Source organism: Strix aluco, chromosome 6 (assembly GCF_031877795.1).
Source record: "Strix aluco isolate bStrAlu1 chromosome 6, bStrAlu1.hap1, whole genome shotgun sequence".
NCBI classification, from domain to species: Eukaryota; Metazoa; Chordata; class Aves; order Strigiformes; family Strigidae; genus Strix; species Strix aluco.
Window position 1 is genome coordinate 38,632,124 of NC_133936.1, and position 21,267 is coordinate 38,653,390.

The 21,267-nt window shown below is 42.3% G+C and overlaps 1 protein-coding gene across 3 annotated transcripts; it reads right to left on the minus strand.

Annotated features, from left to right (window-relative positions):
* Positions 1–1,361: 1,361 nt before the first annotated feature.
* On the minus strand, positions 1,362–20,405 carry MYL1 (myosin light chain 1). 3 transcript variants are annotated; one of them, XM_074829719.1, is made up of 7 exons: positions 20,185–20,405; positions 8,764–8,791; positions 5,388–5,531; positions 3,699–3,872; positions 3,122–3,199; positions 2,561–2,613; positions 1,362–1,685 (listed from the first exon to the last, which is right to left on the minus strand). In XM_074829719.1, exons 1-6 carry the CDS (start codon positions 20,299–20,301, stop codon positions 2,585–2,587), a joined length of 570 nt encoding a protein of 189 aa, XP_074685820.1. In that variant the 5' UTR covers positions 20,302–20,405; the 3' UTR covers positions 1,362–1,685; positions 2,561–2,584. The 3 variants fall into 3 exon arrangements, with proteins under 3 accessions (XP_074685820.1, XP_074685822.1, XP_074685823.1); XM_074829721.1 differs by lacking the exons at positions 8,764–8,791; positions 20,185–20,405 and adding exons at positions 9,041–9,065; positions 9,859–9,980; XM_074829722.1 differs by lacking the exons at positions 8,764–8,791; positions 20,185–20,405 and adding exons at positions 9,041–9,065; positions 9,836–9,853.
* Between the last annotated feature and the right edge of the window lie 862 nt (positions 20,406–21,267).

Sequence of the window (21,267 nt, forward strand, 5' to 3'; positions counted from 1 at the left end):
GGACAATGTGATGGAAATTTCAGCCTTTCCTTTAGGGCTTCATCCAACCTTGGGCTGGGCTGGTTCTGTGACTACGTGACAGGGCAGTGTAACTGCTGACAGCATATGTGGTGAAACATTGTTTTAGTTTTTGTTTGTTTGCTTTCCCACCAACTGAGATCCACACTTTTTTGGAAAGAGGAACCTCTTGGAGCATGTGTGTCTAGGCAGTATGTCGAGAAACAGTAAGGGTGTCTATCAGTCCCTTGAGAAATGCTCTTCAGGCCAAGTCCCTGCAGATAACTTGCTTTAATGTATCTCACACTTTTTTGCACTGCCCCTTTAGAATAAGGTTAAATAACAGCTTCCTTTTTTTTTTTTTTTTTTTTCTATCAAGGGTTTTTCCCATTGTGCAGATAGCAACCACAACCCCCTGTAAACTACCTGCTGGCATAAGTCTCTGGGGAGGGTATAATTCAGAGATTCATTTGGCCCTGTCTACCAGCATGGTGAGGGTTTGAACAGGATTTATTTGGGAAGCCTTGGAAAAGAGACAGCTGCAGTTTCAATGGCTGCAGTTTATTCTGGTGCCAGCCACCCCTGCTGTGCACTGCTGCACCTGTTGACACTTGAATTACAGTCATTTTGTGCATAGTAACTTAATAAGGTGAAGTCAGATTTTAATAGAACAAGCTGACACTCAGATGGGGATTAAGGCGGTTTCGTGAATGCTTAAGGAAGCGTTTAAGGATAGGAATGTGCAGGTAACAATAAATCCCTGAGAGCTGGTTATTCCCACCATCACTGCAGAAGAGCTGACTGGGCTCCTTTCACCATGGCCCAGGGAGTGATGGCCCCAGGGCCCGTTCCCACATACAGAGCCTTTCAGGGTGGCTAATATTCATGACTGCTTTTTCTAGTTGTCCATAAAGCTATAAATACAGGTGGTATCTAGGATCCTTTTTAATAGTGCTGTGGACCTGCTGTTGCAGCATTATGGAGCAGGTTTTGCTGGGAAGAGTGGCTCTGCGTGATCCCCCTTTGCATCAGGGCCACCCTGACTGGTTTTGGGTCTTGCCTGGTGCACCAGGGCAGGTGCCACCTTGGGAGCTACTCTGACACCAGCTACCGGGTCTCCTTCTCCCAAAAGTGCTGATGGAGGTGGCAGTTTCCTAATTACTACTTCTCCCAGTCCCCAAAGAAAACACTTTTCATTCAGATTAAGTAGAGTGACCTCCTGGAGATGTCTGTTTTTGTTTTTTTTTTTCATAAAACTTTATTTTGTGAAATACAGTATACAGAGAAAATAAATTAAGTGCTGAGTGCTGCTTTGAGTGGGTTTGAACAGCTTTAGAGGAAAAAAAGACTTTATAGCCACAAAGTGACCACAGGGATTTATTGATGCTTTATTTTTCCAATAGATTACATTGCTTCAATGCAAACAACATGGAAAGAGATGCTTGGGATGGATGGATCCTGGATGGTAGCAGTTTATTCCATCTAGCTTGCCTTGGTGAAAGTTCAGGTTTTTTAAATGAAAGTGTAGTGACCCAGAGGTGATACCTGTGGATGCACTGGTAAAAAAAGTGGTGGGATTGGAGGCACGTCATCCAGTTCTATACAGTTTCCATGTTGATGGTGACAGACTGAGCAAGAATTTCAGGCAAATCTTGAGTGCCATCTGGTCTTTCTGAATTTGACTTGTTCTGGGAAGGAATGGGAGAGTTGGACTTGGAGTCAACGTTGGCTGAAGAAACACTTGCAAAATGACAAACTGAGCCTTGATTTCTATTTTGAGGTGTTTGTTGTTTCATAAAGGAATTGTGAATGTGTCATTCCTGGGACCAAATAACTAGTTCAAATAAGCCCACAGGCCCCCAATATTTTATGTTTGCATTTTAAAGACAACTGCTGGGTTTTCCTTTGGACAAAATAGCAGCATATCAAGGTTGTGGGTTTTTTTTTTTGTTTTTTCCCTACTCGTAGAAGAACTGCTGTCTGATTGGGTACTTCTGAAGCCCTCTTTTGACTATTGATCATGACAGAATACTCTTTTCCAGATTATTATTTGGTTTGAAGAGCAGTTCTCAGTAGTTCACACAAGTATTCAGGCTACTTGGTCTTTACAGAAATCTACAAATTATCAGAAGGTGTTGCTTTGATTTCCTTTTTTTTTTTTTAAAATATAAAAAAATCTCCACGTGCTTATAGGATAAATGTCTCAGGCTGTCAGTTTGGGTATCTTAAGCTCTAATTTTGTATGACAACAGAGATCTAGGGTGATATTTAAGCCTGAGCATTTTCATGCTCATGAATAAACTGAGCATTTCTTTTCACAGTTTGGGTATGCTTGAAAATCCACTAAACACAGTTTCCAACCAGTTACAGAGCTGTGAACAAGACTCAGGAATCCGCACTCCTGTTCTCTTTGCTCTTGTTCAACAGTCTCATTTTGTTCTATTTGTATCATTGGGGAGATGGTGTCATGTTGGTTTGGTAACCTATATCTGGCCATGGGCATGGAGAAGCCTTTAAGCATAGCAAACAGACAAGGTTAAGTGTGCAGATGAGAAGAACATACCATTTGGTGTCTGGGGAAGTCCACTTAGACAGACAAGATGTGCTTTACAAACGCTGTGGAGAAATACAGATATGCTAGTTAGAAGGAGCAGCAAATGTTACTTTGGGAAATAATTTTACAAATAACAGCTGTTCATGAGCTGACGGCATTAAAAACACATTTCCCAATCAGATTTGACCCAACAATGTGACAGAAAGTTCTAAGTGTTTAATGTACAAATCAAATTATCTTCCTGCTTAAGTGTGATAAGACTAAATATATGTCTAAGCATTAGCTATAGGACTGGTTCCAATCACTGCAACTGCTCTACAGAAAGTCAGAGATTCTAGAGAGCTGGCATTGACCGAAGTAGCCTTCTCTGCTGTGGCTGAATCTAGCCGCTTGAGTTGTGTGACTGCAGGCTGAGCATATTGCAACGGTCATTTTCATGCATAAACTTTTCAACCTAACTCAGCTGTAGCTTCGTCTGATTTGCCTGAGAAGCTAAAAGCTAACTGCAATGAAACTCTGCAAGAGAAAGAAGAAATGTAGGATGAGAGGGTGTTGAACTCTTGCACCTACCCTCGTAGTTGATGCAGCCGTTGGAGTCTTCCTGACCTTTCATGAGTTCTTCTACTTCCTCTTCTGTCATCCTCTCACCTGGAGAGTGGAGAGAGCTCAGTTAATTCTTCCACAGACACACAGCTGAGACTGAACCCTACAGCTTTTCCAAAGGTTTTCCCTATTTTCTGAGTTAGTTAACAAAATGACCTATATATGAACTGAGCTTTATTAATTTTAGCTTTCTTTAAAAGTTCTGCATATGCATATAGACACAGGGATTCTAGTTATTCCTACAGAGTAAAGAAACTATGCAGCAAATCATCTGCCTTTGTCCATGTGCGTTATGTTGTGGAGGTGTATTTCTCTCTTAATACCTAGTCTGAATCTAGAAGTAATAAACCAAACCTTTTCCTTTGGGATTTCTACTCAGTTTTGTGTTTGCTTTCCTTGTGGATTCCCAGTTAGGAAACCCAGAGTCTTGTCTGGCTTTGTAGCTTCCTACCTCTCCAAATTGGTTAAAATACCTTTCTTCCCTCTCTCATGCCTTCAAACAGCAGCAATTTTTAAAGTGCTCACAGAGATGATAATCCCTTACCCAGAGTAGCCAGTACGTGACGGAGTTCAGCCCCCATGACTGTGCCATTGCCTTCCTTGTCAAAGACACGCAGACCTTCAACAAAGTCTTCATAGGTACCCTGGTCCTTGTTGTTAGCAGCTGCTTGCAACATGGGCAAGAACTCTTCAAAAGTAATTTTCTTGGCATTCATCTCTGGAAAGAAAGCACCAGTTGCTACATGCTAGACACTTCTATGTGTGTTCTTTTGGGATATTTGCCCTGAAATGTGAGGGAGCCTCCCACTGCATTTGCATACCTCTTTCTATCCTCTACGCTAGTCTTTGCCTCAGAATTTGGTGGTTTCTTTGCAGAGTCTGGATTCTCTCTTAGTGTGGGAGTTAGTTTCCACATCCATCTGATTTTTCACATCCTTGCTCCAGCCCTCTGCTCACATAATTTTATATGCTTATGTGCATGTTGTATTTTTCTTTCAGAAATGAAACTTGCAGTATGAGTTGATCTTTGAAAGGATTTTGGAAGTGGGGGAACTACAGAATACAGTAAAACAGAAATCTTGAGCCCCGACAGTGGGAAAAGGTAACCAGAGTGGGATGTTGTGACTTAGACAAGCCCCTGAAGTTGCTGACATGTTAATGACTTCTTTGGGGTCTCTTGGATGTGGTAGAGAGACTGTTAGCAAAAGAATAAACTAATTAAAAATAGGAATGTCCAGTGGGGGTGGTGTCCAAATTTACTATTGACATATTGAGTGGAGGGATTTAAGGACTCATGAGTTCAGTGCATCTAACCCCTTTGTTCTCACGAGCCAGAAGTTGTAGTCCTCAGTGTACACCTTCCCCAAATGCTTATTGTTGGAGAAAGGCTGCCACATAAAAGGATTTTTTTTTTTCCTGTTTTCTTTCTTGTTTTTTTCTTTCTCCTGGATCTTTGCAAAGAATGGCCTTCATCTGGGCAGTGATAAAATATAATAGATGGAAACATGCGAGAGAGTTTTGAATATACAGCTGTTATGGAAACTATTTTACTACCCAGCTATATCAAAATCACTGTCAGTTATTGCTGTAGTCACTTAAAGTACTGTCATGGTCTCACCTCTGTGTTGGTCCTCTGCTCAGTGTTTCTTGCTGGTGCTAATGATTAACTCAGGTCTTTTGAATTGTTCCTCAGAGCCGCCTTTACCAGGCCTGAGGGTTTGGATATAATTTAAATGATCTTAATATGGTTCTGCACGACTGAAATCAGAGATCACCTGCAGCTAGGTCCTTGTTAGAAGGAGGTGACTACAGTATTTACCATTTCTTTTACCTCTAAGAGGGGAGAAAAGGAAATAGAAAATGCCTGCTATAATAAATGACCAACATATGCCTCAGCATGCCCAGGTTTGTAGGAGCTTTGAGGAGACCACCCCAGTCAGCAGAAATATACAGGTGGGCTTCCAGTCCCAGGGCATGTCTTGGCTTATGCAAAAGATCCCGCACTGAAAGGATCTGAAGAGCTGAGTATCAGCTGTTAGAAATGGGCTTACAGCTCCTCAGCAAGGGCTGGGGCACAAATGGACTGTGAGCAGCAATGAGTGTCTGTTACCCCTACACCAAGCTGACACCAAAACAGACCCTACAGAGAGTTCCCCATATCCTAAGGAGAGGTCTGCCTCTTTCTGAGCACTGTATTCCCCATAATCATGTATTGTTGCTGCAGGGTACTTACCCTCTTTGCTGGGGTTGCCCAGGATCTTGTTGATCTCGGCATTTGTAGGGTTCTGCCCCAGCGCCCGGACGATATCGCCAACCTGGCTCAGGGTGATCTTGGCATCACCAGTCCTGTCAAAGAGGAGGAAGGCCTCCTTGAAGTCTGCAAGGGAAGAGCAACAGTTAAATTGAGCCAGGCAGCTCCCTATTGACAAGTTGCATTGACAAAGACATGAGCCTGTTGTCTCCTGGCACTGTTCCACCAACTCCAGGCGAGTTAGCCAGGGGAATGGTTGGCCCACAATCCCAAGAAAAACTCCTCCCCTCTGACATTTTGGTTTCACTATTTTTAAACTTTTATATCTACCTTTCATAGCTCTCCTGGCTCTAATAGCCATCGATAGCTTTGTGATTGACCCTGTAGTTATTCCAAGCACGGGGAAAGATAAGCTTTGTACAAACATTGCTATTCAGGAACAGGTTTCTTTACATGACATAGCAGCAGAAGGTAAAAATGTTATTATCTACGCCACCTTATCTCACCAGAGGACTGGGACTCTTCTATCAAAGTACCTAGCAGTATAAAACATCTGCCTGCTTTGATGGGTCCTGCCTGCAATCCCAACATCTCAACTGCACAGTACTAATAGGAAACTTGAAGGTGCTTCTACTTTTGCTTTCCCTTAAAGTTGCCTTACAATGACATTTCTACCCATGTTTGTTCCCTCTCTTCTCTGCCCTTTGCAGTCTGTCCCTGCTTCTTACAGATGCATGAATATCCAGCTTTTCCAGTGGTAGTACTGTGTGGTGCCTTGTTCCAGTGCACTTCTGGTGTGTGCACTTCAAATCTTTGCTTCTTTCAGTGCTGCCAAGTGATCAATGTTCACTTATTTCCCCCTTGATGCTGACCAAGGACTCTGGGTATGGACATTTCTCCTACAAAAATCAGCGCAGAAGGTTGTCTTCATTGCATTGCCAGTCTTCATCTTCTGTTGCAAAGTTCAGTGTTAATCATCTTACTATATTTTTCACGTTTTTTTAGAGTATTTGTTGCAATGAATAAAAAAATATGGGTTTTTTTTAAAAAAAAGGGGGGCAAGAGTCACGGATCTAGCTAAAAAGCCATCTTGAAACCTTGTACATCAAGAGCATCTTGGACTGTGCCATTGATCTTTTCTGCACTGCAGTGTCTGATGATGCTGTGTTTTAGCTCCCAGTAAAGCAGGTGAAATGTCTTTCCCTTGTCCGTGATGTGCTTCCAGTAGCTGGACAGGCTTTGTGTTTCACAGCTTGTGTAGGTGGAATGTTCTCTGTGCCTTGGGGCAGATTTAGGAGTAATAAACCACATTTCAAATCATGTCTTCATTCATCTTGTGCTGGGGACATGTGACAAAGGTATTTAGGTTCTTGCTTTAGCCATCCATATACTGCCTTAGTGGAGGAGTTGCTGGCACCCAGTAAAACTGCTGATACAGGATGTCAGTCTGCTAGGCTGTGATCTAATACATCTGAAACTAATCCTCTTACTGTCTGATGTGAGAGACCTATAACCCTTAACTGCTAACTCTCTCCCCTTACAGCTTTTATTGCAGGGTATGAAATCAAGGCCTTCTGGACCTGTGTAGAGCTTCCCCTTACAATATACCAACTTGATATCAGCTCCTGTTCTAGCAGCTGAGGTCGATAGAGCTGTAGTGATTTATACCATATGATCCAATCTTTCATCTGGTGCATTAATGACGTTTAGCCAGCGCAAGGTATAAAACAATGCCATTTTGCTGTTAACAAAGCCATCAGGAGAGTTTGTTTGTTTTGTAAATCCTGTGAAGTTTTATGTTCACTGGGTTCTGAACACTGCTCCCCAGCTCAGAGAAAATGCCTGATTTTATTTTTGTCTCCCAGGCATGCATTTCACCACAATAAATCTTTGCTGTGGGGTTTTTCTTTTTAGACTTGTGGGTTTTTTTAACATATATAGCTAGTCCTAGTTTATACCTCTGCTGGAATAAGCACATCTGAAATCCCCCTCTGAGGAGGGTGCTACACAGCAGCTGGTGCATCAGCCTGTGTGGATGGAAACAGTTACTGAGGGTGGGACATCTCAGTTCCTGGGAAACTCTCCCTCTGTCAACTAGTTTCCAATTGCTCCACTGCTTCGTTCAATCATCACAGCATTATAGCAGCTGGATGATCTGAAATATGTAGGGAAGCTGAAAGAAATATTTTGCTTTGTTATATGTGCCAGCAGCTTTGAATTGATGGCATTTTTCCATAAATCCTCCCAACTCTTTTGTAAAAGTTTTAGAATTCAAAAGAGAGGAAGAGTCCAAATTATTTTCTTTGTGACCCGGAGTGTTTGGAGTGCAGGAAGAGAAATGTTTCCAGTCTCACCTACTGTATTATACCTGTCCTTCTTGCTTTGATGGTATAACCCAGAGCAGGCTGGTGTTCAGGAAGTTTAGGGCTCTCTTAAGACCTGCTTCTAGCTATTCCTCTCCCTCTGGATTTCTAGTAAATGATTGTATCTTCCATTCTAAATACTTTGTTTGCAGTGAGACATCTACTATATTTGCTACTGAATTTTTGACATTTTTTTAAACCCATATTATTTAATATAGCCCAAATGCATCTCTTAGGATGTTTAAAACACTCCAACTTAGATTTCCAGAGCTTCAATGGGGATTTTTGTTCCTATCAGAATTTTTAATTGTATCTTTCTAGCAGATTGAAAAAAAATTTTGTAACTTGCTGGTGGCTTGTGAAGCAGAGAATACAGTAAGATGCTCAATAATTGCAGCATATCCAGACTATGGTGTTTATAAGCAACAGTTTACACAAGTCACTTATTTGCTAACTATTTCCATGCTTCATGAATGTATTTACAGTAAAACAGCCTCTGTTCCTCCTCTTCCACAACACCTCCTGGCAAAAGTGACATGTAGGCCTCTTGCATCTTGTGTTCATGTGAAATTGCAGTGTCACTGCAGCTAAGTTAAACTTTCAGCCCACTCCCTCCTTCTGTTGTCCTTCATCTGCCTGTTTCCCCTATGACTTTTAAATGCAAGACCCATTTTCAGCATCCTTGTGAATGGGTACAGGAGCACAACTGAAAAAAGTTCAGTAGGTAGAGCTGGTAACACCAGTGTATTTCCTCTTCGTACCATGGCATAAAATTCTTGGCTTGGGCAGCGCATAAGCACCCAGACAAATTACATATAAAACTACAGTCAGGTTCTTGTTCAGCATGTCAGCACTGCTCCTCTGAAGTCAAGAGTGTGGTGATTTATACCAGCTGAAGTCCTAGCTCATCATTTCATAAAGGTTAAACTTCTGAGCCTGTAGCTACTCTCTGAACCCATGTACATGTAAAACACATCGGCTCTCTTGTAACTTACCATCCTGTTGCTCCTTGGAGAACTCGATCTGTTGGAAGGAAATCAATCACAAAAAATAGCTTAGGAAGGGGGGGCTGGGGGAGAACTTGTTTGTTTTCTAAAGCATCCAGCTCAATCCATGAGTCATCTTCCAAAACAGCAAAAATGTGGCCTGTCAGATGCGCAGAAGTAATGCAGATAGCAAAAGAGCTGTTAAGACTAGTGACTATTTAGTATTTAGTAGCCATTATGTTCCCCCTCCTGCCCCCCATTAAAATTTAACTTTCATTTCACTTACCATTAATTTGGTCAGGAGTGAAGGACTGCAGTTGGGAAGAAAGAGAGAGAAAAAAGAGAACTAGTACTGCTAAAAATGCACTGAGAGAAAGCAAGTAGCACAAAGTAGCTGAGCGCTCTCACATCTGTCTTGCCTAATGTAACTAGGCCATAACAACCTAAACTAGCAACTTCCCTTGTAAAAATGCATCACCGGGTCTACTCTTAAAGATTTCATTAAAATCTGTATCCCAGGGAAAGACAGGGTTGTGGCTAGAAGCAACAAAAATCTAAAGTCTCTTAACTAACAAAGAAGTCGTTAATGTACCATCAGGTCACTTACTGTTTTAGTATAGATACATTTTATTAAGACCATCTGAAGTACTATTGCTTAACAAGCAGCTTTTTAACATTAACATAGCAATTAAACCAATCCCTTAAAGCCTGTGTTTCAAAATAGCTTTTGACAGTACATTGTTTCATAAAGTACTAAGCTATGATATTTTCTTACATAAAAATATTACTATTTTCCTTTGCCACTTTAGCAGGTTGCATCCGATTTAAAAAAACAAAAAACTGCTTAGCAGACAGCACTAGCAAATTGTAACCCTTCTGTCTGAAGCTACAGGAGCCGCATGTCTACCATTGCCTGGTGCAGAACTTGAGGCTAACTGGAAAACCTTGCATAGTCCTGTAGGCTTAAGGAGGCAAGCCAAGCAAACCTAAGCTGTCTTCTGGACTCTCCTTCCCCCCCCTAGAACTAGCTTGAGCGAGAAGCCTGATTTACTTATGTAAAATACACTGTCTCGCTGCTAACCATTAGCTTTCCAGTGGACCCACCATGGTTGAGAGTTGGAAAAGCAGAGCAGCAGACGGGCAGGAGGGATTAGCTGTGAGGTCTCGAGAGTGGTCCTGCTTTCCTGGCCTTTTCTTCCCCTTATTTATCTGGCAGTGCTGACGACATTGCCTGGATTAGGTGTCAGATGGAAGCGGTCCCTCCCCTTGGCGAGTTCTTTAGCTTTCTTAGGGCAAAGTGACAGGAGGCTCCATGTCTTGATCGACATCTTATGATGGCTATTTTTAGGAGGCTGGAGAGGAGTGGCAAGCAGTAAGTTCAATTCATGTCAGCACTTTCTGGGTCCATCCCGAGGAGATATTCTTTGTCCAGACCTACCAAGACTTCCTTATAGGGAAGGATTTTATTTCTCCAATAAGCTGTAAAGTCACTGAGCGAGGAGCGTTGAGGGTGAGAGGTGCCATCTGTTTGCCCAGTTGGCTGGTTTTACACGTGGCTTGCAAGTTGTGCGTTCGATGTGGCTGGATGGTCCTCATACCTTCGCTGGGCTTTGCTCAACCCCTTATATGGGTAATACAGCACTCAACATTAGATGAGTGGTGCTGCTGCTTGTCTGCTCAGTGTGATCCAGCTGTTGGCACTGAGCAGAAGATTAACCTGTTGACGGAGGCGGTGTCTGACTGTGAAGCTCTTCTTCTGCGCCAGTCAAGTTTTCCAAATTTTGAACATTTTTAAGGGAAAAAGTATCCATGCATTTTGGACCCAACTGTATTGCTAGGTTAGCGGCCGATGTGAAGATGTAGCTGCAGGGCAGTGGGAAATCTGTATTCACAGTAGCCTGTGCTCTCTAGCACACACTTCCTCTAGGGCTGGGGTTAGGCAGGGCACCAGCGTGGCAGCTTCAGAGCTCACTGGTGTGGTGAGAGGAGGTGCTGCTAAGGTTTTTGTGATGTGGAGGCAAGGGAGAAGCTGTGATAGAAGCCAAGTCCCTCCAAAAGGCTGTGTGAACTGGAAGGATGACTGTTCATTGTGGGGAAAGGGGTACTTGCTTTTTGGGTTGCAGAGTAGAGGGGTCATGGTGGGACTGCAAGTGGGGAGTTTCTAGGTAGGTTGCAGGAGATAGAGGTTGCAGCTTCTTCAGTAGCAAAGATCTAGTCCCACCATGTAGCATCCTCCAAGTCCAAGTCAAATCTCTGAATTGATGGTGTGAGACATTGTAAAAGGATTAGAAAACTTTGCTCTAAGCTTCTTCCTTTCCCTGTCACCTCAACTGGGTCAAGGGTGTCATGGAGCAGGGGTGGGAATGGTTGTGTGACAACAGCAGACTCCCTGTTGCAAACTTGAATCCCCTCTCTAATTTCTATTGATTTCTGTTGTTGAGCATTCACTGCTCCTGGTTTTCTAATGACAAAATGGGATTAGTGAGGGAAATTTTCTCCTGTAGCTCACTTAGTTACCCTGAAGATAAGCATAACCTTTGTGAATGTCTCTTCTCAGTATACTGAGGGCTCCGAAAGAAAGAATCAGATCTGAGCAGACTTAATTTTATTGGTTTGTTGGGCTGTTTTTTAAACTGAACAATCAAAATACGTCAAAATAATTGGTTGGATTTGAGACTTTAACCTCCTACGTCCTATTCTAAAAACTAAAGATACAACTGCAAAGAATTTTCTAAGCTCACCATTTTAGCTGGAAAATATTCTGTCCAAACAGATTATTTGCATTTTTTGAGAAATATCTGGAAAATATACTGAGTATGAAAAATGCTCCACTGCCAATCCTTCACTTCTGTTTTTTTCTGCTATTTTTCATCTATTAGCTTGTGGGAACAGAGATGTATTCAAAACAAAGTGTAGCCATGAGCAGGTGTGGTTGCATAGAAAAGGGTTGATGCTTTTGTCTGCATTTGCTCACATAGGTTTAGCACAGTGCAGACCTCCTGATTAATACTGGCTGGGGCTGGAACTCAGGCAGTGAGAAATCTAATATAGATCTTGGCCATCAGTCCCAATGCATTAATAGAGGAGCTTTCTAAAGGCTTTGGCAGAGCTGAAATGTTGCCTGGGTCAATGCAGTGTGTTGCCTTTTGTGGAATTTTCCTTTTGCCCTCAGCCTTTTGGTCTCCAGTGCCGGCAACTGGGAAATGTTCCCCTGAAAACAGGATTTTAAAAAGATTTTTTTTTTTAAGGAAAACTTAGATTAAATTTCTTGAACATTTTTTCTTACTTCCAGATAAGCTTCGTGGTTGTCTATGATAAAACTCATCCTGAAAGACTTTAAGATGCTAAGCAGAAAATAATTGGGGTGCATATGTCTTGGGTGTAGAAAACTGATACTTGGATTAGCCATCTGGCTTGAATAGGCTATCAAATATATATAAATTGAGAGGGGTCTACATATAAGCTGATTGATCTTTTGACCATGTGAGACTTGCTCAGAATTTAGATAAGGAAATACCAGTGCACCACATCAGCCCTGATTCTTGAATAAAAGCTCACTAGACAGAGTTTTGCTGGGGAGAAATATTCTATCATGGGCATGTTGCATCCACTGGAATTAATCACCCTGCTTTAAACCAGTAGGGGCTGTTGGGGGCTTAAAATGCTACTTGCTCTGAGTAAGGGCCTTTACAAATGGCCTCGATATAGAAAATATTTCAAACCCTCCTTAAAAGAAATTAAATGTAAGATTTCAGATTCTGTAAGGAGCTTTCTTGAATGTCAGAATGTAGGAAGAAGTATTTTGCAGTGGTCTGATTCTGGCACTGTTCTTTGCATTGTCAGAGGACATGACGAGTCTCAGGGCTTTAGGGAAGATGCTGAAATTTCAGGGAGTTTTGTTTAAAAAAAATGAATGCCCCTGCCCCACCCCCCCAGCAGAAATAATGAAAGGTGGAAGGAACTGCAACACATGGAAAGACCAGAAGGATCTGGGTTTCTCTAACTTGGCTTAGCCCTTATTTATGGACAAAGTTATTATCCAGAAGGCTATCTGTGCCAGAGAAAAACTTGGTGTGGTTTGGGGTTTTTTGGTTTTGTTTTTTTTTTTAATTTTGTTTTTAAGATTAAGGCTTTTCCCTGTACAGTTTGTGAATACCTTCTAGTCATCTTGTTGCTAGAGGCATTTTGATCAGGTCCCAGTTATATAAGGTGGGGTGGATAGACTTTTATGCAACTCTTTATCACCAGCTAAGCAGAAGACCCAATCCACACAAACCTTTATTACCCAAGTTCTTAATTTCCCAACAAATCACTGATTCATGGGCCTTAGGGCCCTGACCTTTGCACTGTGGTGCTGTGCTCACCTATTTAGGCTGGTGGGCACTGGGTCTGAGTACAGCTGTGCTGAGTGACAGTCGCTTTTTGCTCACTGTAAGTGTGTAAATGTCTGGACAGGGTGAAAAGCCCTGGGATAAGATGCTACTGGAAGTTGAAGCGTTCAAGCTGCTCCACCTGCTTGTTACCCTTTGGGTGAATTACAGAGAAGGGAATCATTTTAGGATTTTATTAGAGTCACCAGATATTGCAAGGTACTGTCTCTAGAAGAGACTGAGAACATATCAGATGTCTTGGAAAATCAGAGAGGAGAAAATTGGAGAGTCCTCTAGGATACTCATTATATATTTAGCCTTCTATTTGGAACTAGAGGGCTTTTTTTATTTTTGGGTGGAGATAACCTAGGATTGTGCCTGCAGCAGTTCATTTGATATCTGCTCACCATTAATGCCTGCTCCTTGATTAATACAGCTGCACATATTTTCTAGTAGACATCACCGAGTGCAGGATTACACAGCTTTCAAACACCTCTGAAAAGCAGGCTGTCATTCTCCTGTCCCTCACCCCAGTTTGATAGCTTGTGCAATCGATGCCACAGATTTTAGCTACTTCTCATTTAAGTAAGAATCAACATCATGATGGATTTAGCCCCATGTCTTTTATGAGGTGGAGAAACATAAGGAGCAGATGAGCTCTTGAGAAAGAGAGCTCTGTTTTGAGAACAGAGCTGCCTGGAAATACCGTTGAAGAAAGAATAAAAATGACCACCATTAATATAAGAGAAAATTGTGTGTGTCAGATACCATGAGGTTTGGAAGAATAGTTCAAAATCTCTTTGAGTTTAATGGACTTAATGGCAGATGAATTTGAATTTTTTCTAAGCATTCTGTGCAACTTTCCAATCTGTTTGCTTTTAAAGCTTTGGTCTTCACAGTTGCTTTACAGTTGTGCAAAAACTTTTGGATGAGCTTTGCTTATTAATTAATGTGCCCTTCTGAAATACCTGGGAGTGAAATGTGCTCTAGCTGCACTGTTGATCATACCATTTTGAACAGACTTCATTAGCTTCATGGGGGGAAGTGCGTTCAGTTGTGCTCATTTGTAAATGCGTCACTTCTCTAATTGCATTTAGTTTTGTGTGAATGTGTATAATTTAAATGTGCTAGAAAATGTGAGGCTCCGGAGCCCTGCTTTCAGAGGGATTCGTTGTTTTAACATGCCTCCCAGCGGCAGTGTTAGAGTATTAACGTTATTTAAACTGTTGCTACTTGACATTTAAGTGCTGGTAAACCAGCCAGTTGAAAGTGCTTTTTGGCAATGAGTGTAAGATATAATAAAGCCTCAGTGAAGTGGGGGCAAACTTCCAGCTTGGTTGTTTCGTATCTCCTTACAGTCAACTTCTTTCTTTACTTGTCATTGGCTAAATCAGTCACCACCTTCTTGCCTTACGTAAAATAAACTCAAATATCTTGTTACTATGTGTAACAATTTCTCTGTGCTCTAAGGGGGTTTAAAACAGAATTTTAGAAATATTGTGGGGTTGTTTTGATTTATTAGTTGATGGGAGAAAGGCTCTGCCACACAACCACTGTTAACACTTGAAATTACTCTGTGAGCTCTTGAAATGTTACTCTCTGTGTAATTCGCTTTAAATTGCACTGTTTCTACCAAAGTTTGTCACTTCCCAGACCCTCCAAAGGCTATAGGTATCTTTGTTTAAATGCTACCAAAGCTGTGAATTACTAAGAATGGATCTTGTAAAAAAAAAAAAAAAAAAAAAAATTATTTTCCAAATAATTTTTCAGGTTAGCAGACATAAGAAAAAGTGTCTCCTAAAACATATGGACAGTCCCTACTTTTGAGGTGCTCCTTGCTTAGCAGCACTTTAGGAGGAAAAGGAGGCAAAGTTCTTCTGAAAAATTTGTAAAGAAAACTAAGTGGTGGCTTTTCTGTTTGCTTTTCCTTCTGGTTTTCAACAGTGTCCCGAAGCGATGTCTTGGTGTATATCTGAGTCTGATGTCCAAGTTACCTGTCCTGGGACACATTTATGCCATGTCTTGCCTGTTCAGTGATTTAGCAACTGCCACCAATGTGGGTCTGGCGTCAGTGGCGGGGTTCACAGGGGCAAGGCTGTGGCAGCTCTGCTCTGGGGTGGATCCCAAATGGCGCTGTATCTCAGTGGTCAAAGCAACAGCAGGAAGCTGGTCTGGATGGTGTCAGATAGGTATCTTTACATTTCATAAGGCTAAGTCATATTTGTGCTTGCCCCCTTCCTACCTGAAAGGGCACTTGGCACTTGGGTGACCTTGTCCAATGGGTATATCAGTCCTAGGGAATCTTTCTGGAGTCATTGCTGGAGCTGGATCAGACATCATCTGAAGGCCTGTGCCAAAAATTTCAGGCAAAAACCCGCCAGTTCCTAAGAAAGCCCTTAGCACTATGAGCAAAGCTACTGTTAACATTCCTGTTCTCACTCCACAGCTTCACGTGGAGTTTTTCTGCAGCGTAATAGTTCTCTGAGCACTTCAGCTGACATTTGCAGTCCTGCTTGCCCTCCAGCCCAGCAGCTTTCTGTCAGTGCATTTTAGTGAGTTTCTCTCTCTGGTTATGTCCAATGCAATGTCTGTTCAGAGATGACCTACTTGAGTAGTGAATGTAATAAGAATGAAGGACACTTGGAGAAACATTTTTTACTGCCTTAAGAGCTCTGTATTTAAAAACAAATGATCACAAAGGTTTGTTTCCATGCAGCAGGCTTCGTCATGCATCACACAGTTGCACAAGGACTTAGCAAGTCTTTACTAGTTGATAGCTTTTAATTATTTTCCTCCTAAAGATGTAGGTAGCTTATCTGCAGTTGGGCATGGCATAATTGGTGTCCTGGGATTTCAGTCTTGAGAAGCATAGGAAGCCTTGTGTACCAAATGAACATCACCTACACCATGGAAGCTTGCAAGAACGCAAACTCTGCTCAAGAGGATACTTGTGTATTGTCAAAGTAAAGGGCCTGGTGTGACACCGATCAGGGTGCTACACGTTCAGATCACCATCTGTGGGGCAGAAGCCTATGAAGCACTGCACTCAGCATCTCCAGCTTCCAGATCCCAAAACATTGCAGTTAATGCTGTGAACCTGGGCTTGGTCCAAGGACTGGTTGCATGTGCTGGAAAGGCCCTTAGATTTCCAGTAAAAAACCCCACACTTTTCCCGAAACTGATTGGGGCAATATGAAGTCTATCCATTTTCCACTGTCTCAGTTGCAAAACCAAGCATGAGACATCCTCATCAGTAATGTCTCATGCCAGTTATTGCAGACGTAGACCCATAGTAGTGCAGTTCATCAGCTCAATGTTTCTTCTCAGTTGGGTTGGTGTGGGAGAAGAATGTTGACAAAACAGATAAGCTGTCTTTTGGGGAGTGTCCTTGGCCACAGTTTTAAGAATTCTTGGCGGTCTCTACAGAAAAATGACCCATATGGTCATTTTGCTTTTCATCATGACTGGTTCCTGGTGGTAACTGTCAGATGCATCCATCACCCTGTTCTCCTCAGTTATAATTTAATCTTTAACCTTTATTGTTCAAATCCAGGCCATGCTAGTAATAAGGAAAATTGGAAATATAAATTTGGTCTGGAAAGTCTTATGCAAAGCAGATTGAGTTTTATGTTGTTTCCTGAGTAGAGGGGAAGGGGTCTTTACATTTTCATTTAAAAACAAATTCTTCCTCCCTGCCTTGACTGTGGTTGTTGTACTGTAACCTAAGGTGAGCTGAAAATGGGCTGAGTTTAGAGATTTGAGTCTTTAGCAGTTATTCCTGTTACTCAGTTTTATAGTCAATAGATGGTGCTCAAAAATAGAAAATCCTGTACCAGCTGCTATTAGTACTAGCAAATCACCAAATATTTGCTTTAATTGGATTAAAGTGGGGAAAAAAAGAACAGAAGAGGGTGAAAGGCCTGTGACAACTTCTGATGATGACAGGCAATTTTGGGGTGCCTGCATTTGCAAGAACCCAGTTTGACACCTCTTAAGAAAAAAAAAAAAAAAAAAGCCTAACTTTCAAAGTGTGTACCCCAAAAGGCTCAGAAAACCAGATTCCCTGAAGATGCCCAAGCAGGGCATCTGAGAGGAGGGCTACCACCAAAAGAATCACTACCCATGTTTGTAAATCACCTTCTTGTTTGTTTTGGAGAATATTACGATCTCTGATGCCAATTCAAAATGAAGTGCACTGCCAAATGTGGCTTATTTGGCTGCTGTAAACCCTTATTAGGCAGCTCTACTCTTACCCACTCCAGCTGTAACAGTTAGAAGGGGCTTGGATGTCTCTTTATAAAAGCTAACAAAGCCCTTCTGTGTGTTTGCCTGCTGTGTGGCTCCCCAAATCATCGTGGCGCTGCATTCCCAGTCACCTCTCATTAGTAGCAAGCTCTGGCATGGCCAGTAATTCCCCTGGGGAGTGGAGGGGAGCCCACTTGATGCCCTTGTTCGAAGTGCTGGAGGCTTTGACTCCATGCCTGGGAAATCAGCACAAAGAGCCCCAGGACAGGATCGTTCATTGAGTCCTGGTCAAAAGCTTAGTTTTATGTACTCCCTGGCTCCAAAGTTTTGCTGGAAATGGTGCTGTGCCTTTTCCCATGCTGACACTTCAGTGGTTGAATGGAAGGATTTGGGATTAATTAATGCTAATTAAGGGACTGGGCTAGCACTCAGAAAATTTTGATTCCTGACTCTGCCACATCTCCCAGGCAAATCACTTATAAGAGGACAGTTTCCCTTCACTGCCAGAGCTCTCAAAGAGTGAAAAAGAATAACTCAGGGTGGCTGGTTGGGACCTTGGGAGGTTGTCCTGTCCCTGCCCCTGCTCCAAGGCAGGATGAAAGGCACCATGATTGTTTCTGGTGCCTTCTCGAAGAGCCCAGCACTGGAGGTGCCACACTCTGCCTGGGCAGCCCTTGACTGATGTGGGGTCTCAGGTGAGAGGGGAAGATGAGGGATAGAGGGGCTGTGTGTCACCCTCACGGGCAGCGGGTTTCTGTATCGCCTTGCAGCCATGGCTGTGTGGTTGGGTAGAGTCCCCGGCTGCAGGGGGTGGGGGGCTCTGTCCACCCTTGCAGCGCCTCTGAGGTAAGGGCATGATGAAGAGTGGAGATACTTGTAGAAAGATTTGTGCTAGTGATAAGCATGCAGGGCAGGGGGCTGTGCCACCCACCACATTGCAGGGTAGTCCTGTAACCTCCATCACGCTGCTCATATCTTCACTTATTTGCAAATAGGAAAAGTAATGCTTACATGCTGCTGTTAGTGTTAAAAGAATAGTTCTGTCTTACTAGCCCAGGTTTTTGTCCCCCTTCAAAGCGGAAGATATTTTGTCTGATACTATCTTTCAAAAGAAAGAATTTAGGGAGACTATCTTCTTTTATCAGTCTGAATATGACAAAACCTGGAGCGTTCTCTCTGTGCTACCACTATATATTTCCTGCCATTATAGAGAGCTGTCTGGGTAAAGGAGTGAACTGCAGAGATGCCTCAGACTGCAGCCTGCCATTTCTTAGCTGGTAATGTACTATTAGGTCTATTTATGTAAAGATAGATTAGCTAGGATCACTGGAGTTGAAAATTCTATTTTCTCCTAATGAACTGGACATTGAAAGCTATCAAATCATATTAAATTATTTAGTAGGAAATCTAGCTTATGTTCCCCTTCATCTCTGGAGATGAGTGAAATGTGAGGTCTAATCTAATTTTCAGACAGTATTCTCAAAAGCAGTGGGCTTTTCATGTAGCCTTTACTATGATTGCTCAAAGTATTTCAAAATGTCGTTTTTTTTTTTCTTCCTCTTGCTCTTGTTTTGCTTTGCCAGTGCGCTCAGCTTCAGTCTTACGAGAAGCTACATACTGTTTCAGAAAAATACTGACTATACTAACACTTAAATTAAAGTAAACTTCAAGAAATTTCGCTAAATGGGTCATGATCTTGGAACTATATGTATTAAGATACCTGAAACAGAATTCATCATGAGATGAAAATTAGTAAGTCCTAACAGGACTCTTTGTACTCCTTCTTTTCTCCATAATAGGTATGATTCCTTATGTAGAATTTAGCAAATTGGTGCTGGGACCAATCAGCTTGTCAGGTAGGTGGAGAATAACTATTTATAGTCCTACCCGGAGAAATTGGTCTGTCTCTTCATCTCTTTAACTGCTTGACCTCCCTCTCCTCTTTCCTAAGTAAAGAATTTCCCAACATGGAGGAGTTTTCTTCAAAGGGTCAAGGCAACAGCGATGTTGGTTGGCATGGAAGGTCTAAAGACAGTATGAGATCGAATGGAAGTGCAGTCAGAGGGAAGCCTCTTCAAAAGACTTTTTCTTGCTTTCAATTTGCAGCAAATTGCAAATTCTGAGCAAAGGTGAGAGGAAATCACTTGAAATGCTTCCATCCATGGCTTTCCAGCTCATGGTCTCTATCAATGTTTGTTGTACAATGCAAACAAAGAGAAAATAGATGAAGCTGCCAAATCCCTCTTTTTTTAAAAAAAAAAAATCTGTTTTGTTTTGTTTCTGCTTCTAAAGATAAGCCATGCTGATCTAAAAACGCAAAGGGTCATCAAGTGATTGCAAAAATTTGGAAAGGAATTTGAGGGAAAACTGCAAGGTTTGGGTTTAGTACAGTGCTATGGAAAAAATTGCATTTCAAGTTTCAGTAACCCTTTCCTGTCCTCATGCACCTACTTTAGGGGGGTGGGGTGAGTGGCTGTTTTTTTCTTTTAAATTTAGCTTTACCAAACAGGCCAGACTGATACTGATTTGGTAAAAAGCTCTGAGGACCACACTCCAAAATACTTTTGAGATCACCAGGCTTCACTCTTGTGTTATATCATGCGCCATGCCTTACAACCCTCCAGCTACTAAAACAATCAAAAGCTCAGGCAGGTCAACAAATCCATCAACTGAGGTTACTCATTCATTTCACTGCAGTCCCCAAACCGGAACCAAACACACACAACATTTCACAGCAGGTCTCAGCTGGGACTCTGCTAACTTTCCCCTTTGGGAGCGCTTTGGGTCCACGATCAGCACACATTCACCCATTTACCTTGATGCTCTTGAGATCGATTGCGGGTTCTTTGGGTTTAGCTGGTGCGGGTGCTGGCGCTGGCGCGGGTGCTGGTGCCGCAGCTGCTGGTTTCTTTACATCCTTCTTTGGTGCCATTTTGTGTTGCTTAAACTTGAAAGTAAAGGTGCCCCCCCCCCAAACTTAAAAAAAACCCCAAACCTTAAAAGTGATTCCCGGGAGAGGAGCAGTGGTCAGAATGAGCTACAGCCTGTGCCCTGGAGGTGGACCCGATGTGCTAAACTCTATAAGGGCATATATATATTTCACTTAGTGCCTCGTACAGTCCTGATACATGCAGCTGGATTGGACAGCTTGCTAATCAAGGGGGATGTCATTCCAGCTCGAGCTATAAATGGAATATAAGAGTTCAGGGCTTCATAAGATCAAGGGACTTCGGTGGCTTTTTTTCCCCCTCTTTAAAAATTGCAAACACCTCCCCTGTATTTTTTTTAATGCGTGCAAAGGAGAGGGAAATATGTCAACCCAGGTTCAGATCTGCCGTTGACATTTGGACGTGGATTGAACAGTCCTTTTTCTCATCAGAATTTCAGTTCTGCTTAAGTAATAAATCTTCCTTCTTTCCTTCCCTCCCCTTTTCCCCTATGCCTGTGTAGCGCTCCAGGAGGATTTGGTTTCAAGTAGGAATTTTGACTTTCATGGCTGGGAAGATCATCAGTTTCCAACCTCATTTGCCTCTCTCTGCACAACCCCTCACTCCTCCTCTGCTTCCTTCTTTTACAAGGAAGTGTTGATCAAGCAAAGGCTCTGGGTGTTTAAAAATAAACCAGACAAATATGGAAAACACTGCAGTACCTTCAGCCAAGGCATCTCTCCCAGACCCTGAGTGTCTTTCAGCTGTTCTTACTATCCCTTTCCATCGTGTTAAGACTGTGTTCAGAATTGAAAATTGCTTCCTTTAATCTTTTCCTTTGATCTTCTTTTTCCTGTTCTAGGGATAAGCTGTGCCCTGATAGAATGGAGATCAGCTGGATGTTATGTTTTCCCCCACAAAAGGTCTCCTTTTGTAATGTATTTATGATTGGAAACTAGCCATCAGGCGAA